Raw genomic sequence first — 12956 nt, forward strand, 5'->3', positions numbered from 1 at the left:
CACAAAGCCTGGAATGGAGAGAAGAGGGAGGGGTGGATTAATGGGGCAATCACCTCTTTGGGAAAGGGGAGGTTGTTTAAAAACTGCTACCAGGAGCAGAACCACGATCAATCTGCAAGTTAATTTGTATTTAATATGTTGGAAACTGTTCAGCTAAATAACCAGGACAGCACTTTCCAGCCAGCTGTACTGACACGTGAAAAACCCACTTCATTTTACACCTAACACAGGTCTGTGGAACTTGTGTTAGCCAGGAAACATTCAGCAACCCTGGATCCTAAAAGACTTCTGTATTTCTCCTTTCTGGTGTAGCACAGTTAAAAAGGGAGAACTGGAGAAAATTCCAAGGTTTTGTTGAGTTTTACTGTCCTATCTTTCTGTACTGTTACGACATAATGATGTAAAATAATTATATAGTTAATAAAAAGTTTCAGAAGATATTTAAACTACATATTTTATTTGAATGTACTAAGTATATTAAATAATTTATTTAACATACCAAGTACATTAAACATGTAAAACACATAGAGGATTTGACTAGACACTCTTCAGACTCAGCAATCTCTCTCCACTTCCACTCCACAGAAGGAGAATGTAAATTCTCCCAGCTCCAACCAAGCAGCATGAGGATCATGGAAAGCCTTTTGGAAAGCCTCCCATTTCAACATGCACAGATCACCTTCTAAACAGGTATTTCTGAGCACAGAACTGTTACATCACTTCATGCACACCTTACATTTGAGGTAAAACCAACTGAAATTCTATTGCAACAAAATTCCCCCACAGCCCAACATGGGAACCTGTCCCCAGGGAGAGGGACCTGAGGGCTTCCTGGATTTTTGGGGGTCTTTTTAAAAGCATGAATAGAGATTCTGCAAGATCCTTTCCAAAGCTCTACACATATTCATGCTTTAAGTGTCAAAGAATTCCTAACCCCCCACAAAAATACTTCTTGCATCCCAGAGTAGCAAGGGGAAAATAAAAGACTGTGGCTGAGAAGTGGTTTTCTCTAGGGGTGAGGGAAGAGGGATTAAAGCCCTATTAGAGGCACATCAAAAAGCCAAGGAAACATTTCCTTCCACTAGGGAAGCATTGCCAACATCTGGCCAGAGAGACCCCGGCTAATGCTCACAACAAAACACATCCAGATATAACACTGTCTGCTTCAAATGCAATAAAAAATCAGCTCCTTTTTGCCCAGCAAAGGGGAGATCCCCACTGAGAGCTTCAGATTGATTTTAGACACAAATTACTCCAAGGTACAACAAGAAAATGTAGCTGTCCTTTATTTTATTTTTTGCAGCAAAGCCACTCAGGATGAAATTCCAACACAGGAGTTTCAGTGACAAACAAGAATGGTCATTGTTACAGATCTGCTTGAGGAGACAATCACGGGGCAAGACAATTCCATGGGGTCCCTACATGCCAGGCAGTTTGGCAGCATCAAACTCTGTTCTCAAAAGTTTGTCATTTCAGATTTAAAACCACACAAATAACACCAGAAATAAACTTCTCTACAACCCTGCTTATCTTTGCACACCTGAATTTCAGGATCCTACCCACGGCACAGGGGGAGCACAGCTATAAAATATTGCTTTTTCCTTGCCCCACAGTTCACGTGCCACAAAGCTCTTAAATGAACTGGTTTCAAGATGTTTCGACACGCTCGAAATTGAAATAAAGCAAAAAGCTCTACTTAAAAATCTTTTAAACCTGCACACAGTTCCAGAGCTTCACAGCTCAGCTAGAGGGCACAGTTAATTAAAATACCCAGCCTTTTGAAGCATGAATAAATTTAGGTTGTAAGCAGGACTAGAGCAGTAAGGGCTGACACAGGTCCTTTAATCCCGACAATGCTTTGTTTTGCTGGGAGGACACACAGAGCTCTGAGGGGCTTCTCTCACCTCAACACCCCAAAAAATGCAGCTGGACACCAGCACAGCACCCCAGGCAGAGCTGGGAGCAGAGTCACCTGGGCTCCTCAAGGACACAGTCAAGTTAAAGGCACACAAATAATTTTCCAGGTCCCCACGGCGCTCGAAATTCGTGCGATTCAAACCCAACAGGGTTGATGTGCTAATAATCAAAATTTGAGTTCTTTAAATTTATTGGCTGCTGCTGCTTAAGTATTGTCAAGTTTTCGAAAGCCAAAATATGTAGTTTATACAAACAGTTAATGAAACCAACTCCCAGTTGGTAAAAAGGTTCATTAAATAAAAGCAGGTTTATCCAATTTAGACCAACCCAATGGAAAAAGGCTCATCTGAGCAATGCTTTGACATCAGATTTTGCTCTGCAAACCTGACAACATATTTGAAAATACTCTGACAGGATTTTCCTGAAAACATCGCTATCCAAGAGGTATAAAATTGCCATTTTCAGAATCCATTCAATGCTGCCAAACTCCCAGCACCTCCATTTAAAGCACTGAAGAACTGTGAGAGGTGATTGATGTTCTCCTCATCACCGAGTACACAAATCAGCCTTCCCAAACCTCTTTTTACTTAACAGATCTCACCTACCCCAACACAAGCTGCTCCATCAGGAAAAGGTTTCTGCACAAAGACAGCAGAGTTTTATTTCCAGTGAAGATCCCTGAGGAGCCCCAGCCATTATGTATCCACCAGAAAGTTTGAATTTCAGAGGTTTATCATTCTCCCCAACATCCCTGGGGATAATTACAGCCTTATGATAATGCAACTAAACTGTTACTTCAAGCACCACTCTAAGAAAATTGTGACCAAACTGCCCTAACAGTGCAGCACACAATGCAGTGCTGAACACTCCAAATGGCTGTTAATTTAATTTAATTTAATTACTCTCCTTTTCTGTTCCCTTCCTCCTTGAAGCCAGGCTAAGCAATGCTCCCAAAAGTGTCACATCCTTTAGGTATTCCACTTAGGATTCTCAGCTCTCAAATTTTACTTAACCCAGCAAGCTTCTGCAAATATCCAATTTAAGCCTGTGTAATTTAAACACCTGCAGATGCCCAATGGTGTTCTTCAAACACATCTTTCTAATACTTGGTCAAACTAGAAAAAACAACCTGCATCCAAACTGCATCCAAATCATGAACTCAGTATTCTTAAACAGTAACTCTCAGAAAAAATCTACTGCTTAAGTTTGTAAGAAAAAATGTCACCTTCCAGTCCTGTGTTCAAAGTGAAGGATTAACCCACAATTTGCAAATATCTTGGGCATCATTCTCTACAGTCTTTGCTAGAGCAGCAAACCCTTTTCTTCAGCCAGAAGAGGTTGTCCATTTTTTAAAATAACCCAGACTGTTAACAAACCCATCACAGACATGCAGTCTTAATTCTACCAGTTAGTATTATCACTCTGTTAAGACACAAACCAAAAACAGCAAGAAAACCAAAAACTCTCTTGAGAATGATAAGAAAATCATTGTTCCAGAAGTCCCAGACTGAGTGCTGTGAAATGTGGAATCTGGAGGACTGAGGGAAAAAAAATAAAACACCAGGAAAATGAACATATAGACCCGAAATTGCAGCAGCACGGAACACCTGCAATGGAGAGACCTCTGGTTTGGACACAGCTGCAAATCTGAAATAAAACTCTGGCCCATGCACAAACACTTCCTAGGATCTCAAAACTGCTGTTAGGGAGAACACACTAACACACAGCCTTGGCCCTCAAGAAAGCATTTTCCCTCCTTAAAGCAGAAATGCAGCTGAATTCCTTACCTGCAAACCTCAGAGGGGCATCTTTGTCCAGGGCTATCAAAGGGGGGTCCAGGAGCACCGTGTTGTCATTTTCTGTCACTATGCCATGATAGGTGGTCTCAATCCATGGCTTGTGCTTGTTAACTGAAAGGGAAACAAAGTGCAAAGTCAAGCTGTGTGATGATTTCTTTTTAAAAAATTATTTACAATACCTTTTTTTCAGTGTTTTTCCTCTTTTATTTTTCTAATTCTGAATCAGCGTTTTACTAAATTAAAAAAAATCTCAGTTAAATCCCGGCTAGGTATGTTCAGAAGAGCTGAGTGTCCCTGTAGGCTTTCCAAAAGTAACTCAGAGAATCTAAATTAGTTTCTAACTATGCTGGGATTTATGATGGCCCTGAAGAGCAATTCAGAAACCTTCTCCCAGTGATGGGGAGCCACTGGCATCGGTGCCAAGTGTGACACCAGGAAAGCCTGCAGTCAGCACCAGGGGAGGAAAGACCAGCCAACAGATAACACCAGGGTTTGGTTACACTCTACTTCCCTCCAACTTGGGAAACTTGGGATCCAGCTGGTGGATTATTCTGCAGAACATGAAGGTTTATTCTCATTTCAGCATTTTGCCCTGTGTGGGGTTGTTTATGAAGAGAACGAGGTGGTAAAGAGGTCAAACGTGAGTTATTTGGTAGTTAAGAGACAGGGAAACCCCACTAACAAACTGCCCCTGGAAACATCCTTCAACTCTGCACAGAACCTGCAAACCGAGCACTTGGGGCTGTTTCCAGGTGACTGGAAACACAGCATCTCTCCCTGTCACCTGGCAAAAAGGGTTTGCTCTGGTGCATCACTGGAGATGAAAGACAAAATCAGATGTTATCTAACAGGTTCCCATCTACTTTGTGACAATCCAACACGAGAGCCTCGATCATTAAATATTCAGCTTTATGTTATGCTCCCAAAGGTACACAAAGCTCACAGTCCACAGAGCCAGTGTCTGTGGTGTCACAACAAACTCTTCTCGACAGCTGAACATCCCATTTCTCCTGGTCCAACCCTCCTCATGCTGAGGTTCAACACGTATCCATTTCACCTAAACTGTGCCAGGCAATGTGTATTTGTCACTTAAAAACCCCTCCTGGGCTACTACCACATACTCTTAAATACTGGTGAGGAGCACGTTTAGGTGTATAGTCAAACATTAGAACTGCTTTGCTGGAGGTTACAGCAATCACACCCAACACCATTCAAGAGGCAACATCATCCAGATTTTGGTCTTTGTGAGATCAAGAACTCACAGCTTAGGAAATAAATGCCTGTGCAATCACAGCCAGAACACTTTCACACAGCTGAGCCCTGCTCTTTCACCTCTGAAGAATTCTATCAGCAGATTGTCAAGAGGCAGAGATGTAAAGCTAACCCACACTTCTGAATCCTGCCTCTCCCGCAAACTAAAATGGATTCATGTCATGTGCCAGATGCTACCCAGGGGAATTAAAACCAGTGACAAAAGGACACTTCAATAAACAATTAAACCTAGAGAACTCACACAGGAAACCATAATACTTTCATGTGCAATCTTTTCCTGGTTAGCAGCAACAGCAGACAGGATATATCATCTTCATCCAGAACGATGCACCAAGGGAGGAGACTCACAACAAACTATTTGAATGCAAACAGTGTTTAATTGCTGCCTCGTGGTTTTACTCAATATGGCAACACACTCTTTATTGCTTCCACAGGCACACTTTGAACGTCCAGCACACCAAAGAGCCAGTTAAATGCCAACCACATCACTGTATTTACCCAGAGAGGCTCCCTGTGCTGCACCCTCCTGTGTCACAACAGACCTGGTGGTGCTCAAAGGCACCTCAGAGGGGAGGAAGGTGCCAGGAACTGCTCCAGCCTGAGGCTCCCATGGAAATCTGTCTGTCACTTCAAACCTGCTCTCAAGGAAAGGGTCTCACCAACACAGCTTTGGCTTGAGCAGCACGAGGAGGTCACAGCTGTGTGTTTTTCTCTCCATGGATAGGGGGCAGTTACAGCCCAACTGATGAGATCTGAGTGCTTTCACCCATTTATCTAAGTCCTTGCAAGGACCTGGTATAAAACACTACAACAGATTTCTGCCAGGAAAAAAAAAAATCTCCTTCTCCATTCTAACGCTTCTGAAGGTACATTACAATAAAAAAAAAACAACAAAACTTAAAGCACTGAGAAACCTTCTCCTAATTTAGCAACCTACTAAATCCCACTACTGCTGGGTAGGGAGTTCTATAAATCCTTGAAGTACTGTAACCACATATGAACAGAATTATGAGCATGCTGAGCATCTGCAGAGTCTAGTGAACCTTCAAACAACAGGCCCAGTTGAAAGCAAAGTCATGTCCTTTTATTGTGCTGCAGACAATAAAATCATAAAGCTTAAACCCCTTTGTGTTTCGGAAGGCTAAAACATCACCAGATTTTAAATCATAAAGCTTAAATGCCTTTGTGTGTATGAAGGCTAAAACATCACTGGATTTTAAAACACCAAACTTCCTGCTGAACATCCAGGAAAGGTCTGTTATCCGTGGCTGTGATCTCCTGACTCCAGCACAACCACGCACTGGAAGGAATTCTCCAGCCAGCATTTGAAATGGGAGGCTCAGCTTGGGAGCGACACTTCCCTGCTCCCCTTCAGCCAAACTGAACCAAGCACTGCTCTGACCTCACACAGCCTAAATGTTATTACATGCTGCACTGAGAAGAGGCCAAAAAAATGGGAAAGAATAGTTTAATTGTCACAAAACTCCTGCAATCTCCAGAGCAAGTTGTCCAAAGCCAGACAGTTCCGTTCAAACCGAAACAGCTGGCCTAGTCCAAGCCTGACACTACCCAAGTGCCCTGAGCTGTTAATCTCTTGCCATTTAACCAGGATAAACTCCACTGGTTTCCTTGAAATACAATATTCACACTATCTGTAAGCGCCTCAACTGGAATCTGCTGTAAATCCCAACGAGCATTTAATCCAGTCGAGTGGGGGAAGTTGCCCTGGCACAACACAGAACGCCCGACGTCTCCTCAGCTTTCAGTGGGCAGGAAGAAATTCCGAGGACAGCTGAGCATTCCGCTTCTTCCAGGTGGCAAATTGAGCGGTAAAGCTCCTGCCAGAGCCTTCCTTCTGCCTATCCTGATGGGACACTCACCCCCTAGGTGAGCACCAGCCCCCTGTCCCACTGGGTTTGTGCAGGGTAATTGCTGCTGAGCCACGGGGAAGGGCACTGGGGCCTGATGGGGTTTGTGCTTCCAACCCAGGGCTTTACAACCCCACCTGCTCCAGGAAAACGTGCCCAGCTCCTCCTGGAACAGCACAGAGCAGCCCTCCTGACTGCCCTGCAGCGGGGAATGTGCCTCAGAGCAAGGATGCTTCCCAAGAGCAGCAGCTGATGCTGCAGAACCCAATCCATCAGATAACCAGCAGCAACCTTTCCCTGCTGTTTAAAGGAATTAATGAATGCAAATGACTGTGTAACAGGGAAATGGGGTTTAGGGCTAGTATGGAAACTTTAATCAGAAGCTATTAAGACAATCAGAATTAATTCAGTTCTATAATCTGAAAGCAAATATTAAAATTAAATGTACTTATCAAAGTCCTTTCTGAGGATTTCTATTCTCTTCTTACAAGTGGTCAGCAGCTCATGTGACTTTAAATTGCATCTGGCACCTACACAACTGCAGATTTAGACACACCTCAACCACAAAGGACTGTAGCTGAAAATACTTTTTCTTCCACATAACTACTTCTAATACACAGTGCTCTTTAGCCACGGTGCATATCATCAGAATTAGATTCATGAGAAAATAAATTCTTAAGAATTAATGGGTAAAACATGTTAAACTCAATAAGTACTGCAGTTTGAAAGGCAGATGTCCAATCTACTGACAGTAAACATAAAACACTCGTTTTGAAAATTCACCTTTGAGGCTTCATGAAAAATTCAGAGGAACACTCATAAAACCAGAATTTTATTCTCTGTCAATACAGATGAACTGCACTCCATGAACTGAGTAAACAGTCCTTTACTCCTGTCCTGAAGGTCTGACAAAAAATTGATTACTGTACTTCTTTTGTTTAACTGTCTTCCTCTTGATGCAAGAGATCACAAGGATACCTTTCACTGAGACAGTAAGAACTCTAAGATATGTCTTACCTTGAATATTCATAATTTAGTGCTGTTCTGACGACATTTCAAGCAATATCACTAAAAGAATAAGTCTGTGTAGCACATAACTACAGAAGAATACAGCCCAGCCAAGTGGGAAAGATCTACACAATAAAATCTGCTTTCTCCACCCTGAAAGTAAAGCTGAATAAGAGAGGGCGTAGCATGGCCTGATTACAATGTGTGTTCTGTCCTGCCCAGCACTCCCAGCTCTGCCTCCCTTCTCCAGGAGAACAGCCTGAGGATTAACTCTGGATACAAACAACTCCAAATGTGTACCAGTGGCAATGAAAAGATTTCTTGTATTTATTTAATTGGCTCTTCTCATACCCAGAGTTTTATCAGAAGTCATCACCCACGACCAGGTACAAACAACGGGATAAAATCAAACACAAGTTCTGCTTGAAAGCTGAGTTTCTTGATAGCACAGAGCTTTTCCTACCTATGGGATGGGATTCCAAGACAAACTACCATTTCCATTACTGGGAAAACTGTAGCAGCAACTAAATACAGGAGTGTGAATCCAGGAGATCACTTGGAATCTCCAGGAGATGAGCTGGGTGTGGACATGGACATCCACCAACATCAACCTCCACAGCTCCCAGCTGAAGGAAGATCAGGTGGTTCAAAGTCATCCCACAAGTTCAGATCCCTACCTTTCAGAGCACAGCTGCTGGACACTGGAGCATAAGGAATTGTTATAAATTACCAGATGCCCACAGTTTGTACAGCTAAAACACCAATTCTCCAACACCACAGTCAAACCAAAGGCTGTAAGAATTCAACAAGTTTTATTAAATTATGTTTTTCACAGGGAAAAACCTCTGGTTTATCACCACTTACAGGAAGTTTCCTGTTCTACACTGACCCAGTTGCCTAAATCTGATGTTATTTGCACAAAAGCACATGGAAGTTTTGCTACAAAGCCTGATGAAACTAAGGGGCATGTGAGGGACTCATTAGACATTATTTGCAATTTTTATTATCCACAATGTTCAGTTGTGCCAAAGGCCTTAAACAGAGGATATACCAACCAAATTTCAATGTGGAGAAAAGCCTGGCAGGGAAAACAAAGATCCCACCACAGAACAGTTTAAACAGGATTAAGACAACAAAGCCTTAATTTTTTTTCAGGTGAAATTTAAAATGTTTTACACCAAACAGAAGACTCACACAGAAAACATAAGCCCCTGACTATAAATATTAAATTAATGTTATCTTAAATTTTGCTAATTACAGCATGAGAGGGGAAATCCTCTACTTTCTAACTGGTGTCATATTTATACACTTCACTCCTCGAAAGGAAACAGGATTTACAAACCCAGCCAACATCACCTCGGTGTAGCTGGCACTTCTGGCTCTACTTGTTGACTCCCTTTAAAACCAGGGAAACCCGCTGGGAGCGGCGGCTGCAGCTTGTTTTCAATGGGATACAAAGCCAGAGAGATGAGACCTAATGCCACAAACAAAGGACACACAGACACTTCTTCAAAGGCACTGAGGATTCCAATAATCCTTCCCAAAGGCTCCTCAGGAGGTTTAGTCCCTGTCGAAGCTGAGGCGAGTCAATCAGTGCAAATCAAATGAATTAGAGAGCAAAACAAGATTGCTTTAGGATGAAGGTTTCCCACTCACTGAACTCCCCCGTGTTTTGAGGTATCGCTTCTGTCTGGGCCAATAGTGATAATTCCACAAGACATGTGGCCCTTAATGCCATAAACCACAGCTTCTCCAAATAAAACTTAAGAGAACGAGATAAGGCTCAGACAAATGGTGGCAGTGCTTTTTGTTCAGAGAACATTAATGACTACACAAGCTTTCTGCCCTCTGCAGAGCCACGAGCCACTAAGCTATCACTTACTGGGTCCTCATGGCAGGAAATGCCGCTTTCCCCGGAATCCCAGAGTTGGGAGTTACGGGATGCTCACACTGTGCTGAGCTGTGGCCTGACCTGGCTTTAACTTCATCCAACAACCTCAAACTGGTGATCTTGTGTCTGCAGAAACACTAACACCTCAAACCAAAGACACATTTTTAAGCCTAGAAAACTTTGTGTGGATGAATTTTCCTGCTAACCTGGCACAACCTGCAGCCCAGTAACGTGGGAGAACTGGCACGAGGGTATTCCAAACACACAAAATGTTTGCCCACGCACCATTTCTCCCTCATTTCACTTTCCACAGCAGTGTATTATTTTAAATAATATATACAGAAAAAAGAGATTATAAGTGTTTGCATGAACAGATGTCTGTATATAATACTTTCCCAATCACTATGCAGCAGAGAAAGGTCTAGCACTGGTTAATTCTGTCTCTTCCCAGTGGTTTTTTCCTTTCTGAAATACTTGGAGAATAAAAAAAAAAAAAGGCCCCTTAAATAGCCAAATTGCCTCTTCATAATGCTTTGAGTAGTGTTACATTTCCTTGCCTCTAGGAAGGAGATAGAAACCTAATCTCCAGCCCTGTATAATAAAGGCTGTGCCTGTGTCAAAGAAACATCTGCAGTAAGGCTGTGGTAGTAACAAAGTGGTTTGTGGTTTGGATTTAAGGCACTCACAGCACCACAGAACTTCCTGAAATATCACAGATCAGCAAAGCTCCCTCAAGACAGTATTATTTTCATCAATAACCTTCCCAAATGATAGTAAATTGGAAGGGCCCCAAGGCAGAGGTCTATCTACCTGCTCAGGAACTGTGGAAGAAGCAGCAGCCATTCCTGCCTTCTCCTCTGGAGACTCCCTCCATTCCACCCCCTGGTGAGAAACATCCAAATGCTTCACCCTCACACACACTGCGTGCACTGCAGCTTTCCTACTGCAACCTCAGTCCAATGAGCTTCGAAACGTTTGGGTCAGCTTGACCAATCACAAAATAAATTCAGGTGAATTAAGAGTTCTGCATCAGCTGGAGTAGAAGATGCCTCTTCAGAACCTGAAACCACTCTGTGCACCCCTTAACTACAGGGCAGGTGGTGGGTCAGGTAGCTCACACCTGCCTTTTGTACAAGATCACATTCCCCAGACTCTACTTCCATTTCTTTCCACCATCAGAAAAAGAAACCACTTTTCACTCCCTGTTCCAACCACGGGAATGGCAGGACTGGAGAGCAGGACCCATCACTCTGGTGAATCCTTCCCAGCCCATTACTAAACCAACACAGTTCCCTTTTCACCACTGGCAACAGATCTCAGCGACCTCAGTAACAAGGACTTTTCAAGTCACAGATGAAAAAAGATGAAGCTGTACTGGGAAAAAAATGGAACTGACAATACAGCACAAAATGGAAAGCTTACCAAAAAAAGGCTTCCAAACAAATGCCTCTCCTACCAACGGGGAAACGAGAGCGAGCTGCCTCAGTAGCTTTCCAGAGCTTACTTGTCGCTAAACGCATCTTCACGTAACATTATTAACAGGCCTACCTACAGCAGCCAAAACGTCACAGGGACTGAGGCAAGTGCACACCCTCAGCCAAACCAGAGCTCAGTCTGTAACTCAGTTACGTGTGAGGAAGTTTAACAGATCAGGACCTGCAGTCCAGCAGCTCCTGGAGATCTGACTGAAAGCAGGTACAGGCTCTAACAAGCTGCAGAAGAGCTGCCCTAACAGAGCTGTCCTGGGTAAGGCTGCCTAAATTCACCATTTGCAAGCTCATACCAGCTTTCTTAGAAAATGGTTGTTGATGCTAGTTTTATTCTTAACTTCAAAGGACGGAAAAGCCCAGCAATTCAATGACACTGTGCTTCTGTACTGGTGTGGTCAACGTGACATTTAATGGTTCCGTGAGCGCTGGTGAATGGGTTGTACTTAAAGAGATCTTAGACAGGTAAATGATGGCCACTGCCTGAACAGCTGGCAGAGGACTTACTACGGCAGCAGCTTCTTGATCCCATAAAGGGAAACCGCAGCAAAGATGTGCCTTTAACGAGCCGGTTTTTAGATCCAGAACTCCCCTTCGATGCATTTACAAGCCGTTTTACGGCCGCGCTTCTAAACCCACGCTCCGATTCAACGCCAGGACCTCCAACCCCACCCCAAGAGACCGGCCGAACCCTGCGGGATCGGCACCCTCGGTGCCAGGGGTAACCTTCAGGTGGGGAAGCGTCCCCGAGCCTCTGGCTGAGCTGTGCTGGGGAGCAGCCCCGCAATGCGTATGATGCTGCTGCTGCTGCTCCTCGGGATAATCGATAGCCACCAGGCCGCGTTCGCACCGCCGAGCCCTCAAGGGCTGGCCGAGGGACCGGCTCCGGCTCGGCCCCAGCCCGGGGGGGCTCTCCGGGAGGGGTTTATCCGCCTGGCCGGGCCCCGCTCCGGCCGGCTGTGCCCGCGGGACCCTCCCGGCAACAAGTGCCGCCCCCCGCCCGCGGGCCCCGTTATGTAACGGGCGGGCACAGCACCGAGCGCGGCCCCGCGGGGTCGGGCCGGGCGGTGCGGGGGGCTGCGGGCTCAGGTGAGCGCGGAGGACGAGCCGCCATCCACCCCCCGATCCCCCTGCAGGTGCAATGGCCGCGGCGGGGTCACCCCCGCGCCATCCCCCTCCCTCCATCCCTGCCGCCCCTGCGCTCCCTCCCCCGCGCACGGAGCCAAGGACACCGTCCGTCCCCTCGCCCGCCGCGCAGCCCCGGGGGGAGCCGGGCCTGCCCTCCCCTCCCCTCCCCACGGCGGCGTTACCTCGGGCGGCCCCCGCTGCTCCGCAGAGCAGCGCGGCGAGCAGCAGCAGCGGGCAGGCGGCGGGGGCCGGCATGGCAGCGCCGAGCGGCGGCACGGGCGGCGCGGAGCGGGGACGGCAGCGCACAGCCCCGGCTGGCGCCCCCGCTGGTCCGGGCTCCGCTGTGCGCCGGGCGGAGGGCTCGGCTCGGCCCCGCGCAGGAGGAGGAGGAGGAGGAGGAGGAGGAGGAGGGAGGAGAAGCGCTGCGCGGCCCCGCTCCGCTGCCGTCCCTCCTCCCTCCCCGCCTGCCCGCCGGCGGCGTCTAAAATGGCGGCCGGGCCCGCGCCGAGCACCAGGCGGGGAGGAGCGAACCAACGGCGCGGGAGGGGGCGGCGGGAGAGCCCATTGCGAACCCCCGCGGGCTGCG

At 46.0% G+C, this 12956-nt stretch overlaps 1 protein-coding gene across 2 annotated transcripts in view; it reads right to left on the bottom strand.

Moving 5' to 3' along the window:
* CLSTN1 (calsyntenin 1) overlaps positions 1-12724 on the bottom strand; it is a 35865-nt gene extending 23141 nt beyond the window's left edge. Inside the window, exons 1-2 of one of the 2 annotated variants that reach the window (XM_050322512.1) lie at positions 12553-12724; positions 3705-3827 (exon numbers count right to left, since the gene is read on the bottom strand). In XM_050322512.1, the coding sequence (XP_050178469.1) occupies positions 3705-3827; positions 12553-12625 (196 nt within the window). In that variant the 5' untranslated portion in view covers positions 12626-12724. The remainder of the gene's footprint in view (positions 1-3704; positions 3828-12552) is intronic. The other variant, XM_050322513.1, reaches the window with a different exon arrangement.
* Between the last annotated feature and the right edge of the window lie 232 nt (positions 12725-12956).

The sequence above is a fragment of the Myiozetetes cayanensis genome, unplaced genomic scaffold (genome assembly GCF_022539395.1).
Source record: "Myiozetetes cayanensis isolate MyiCay16 unplaced genomic scaffold, myiCay2020 scf28, whole genome shotgun sequence".
Taxonomy (NCBI): domain Eukaryota; kingdom Metazoa; phylum Chordata; class Aves; order Passeriformes; family Tyrannidae; genus Myiozetetes; species Myiozetetes cayanensis.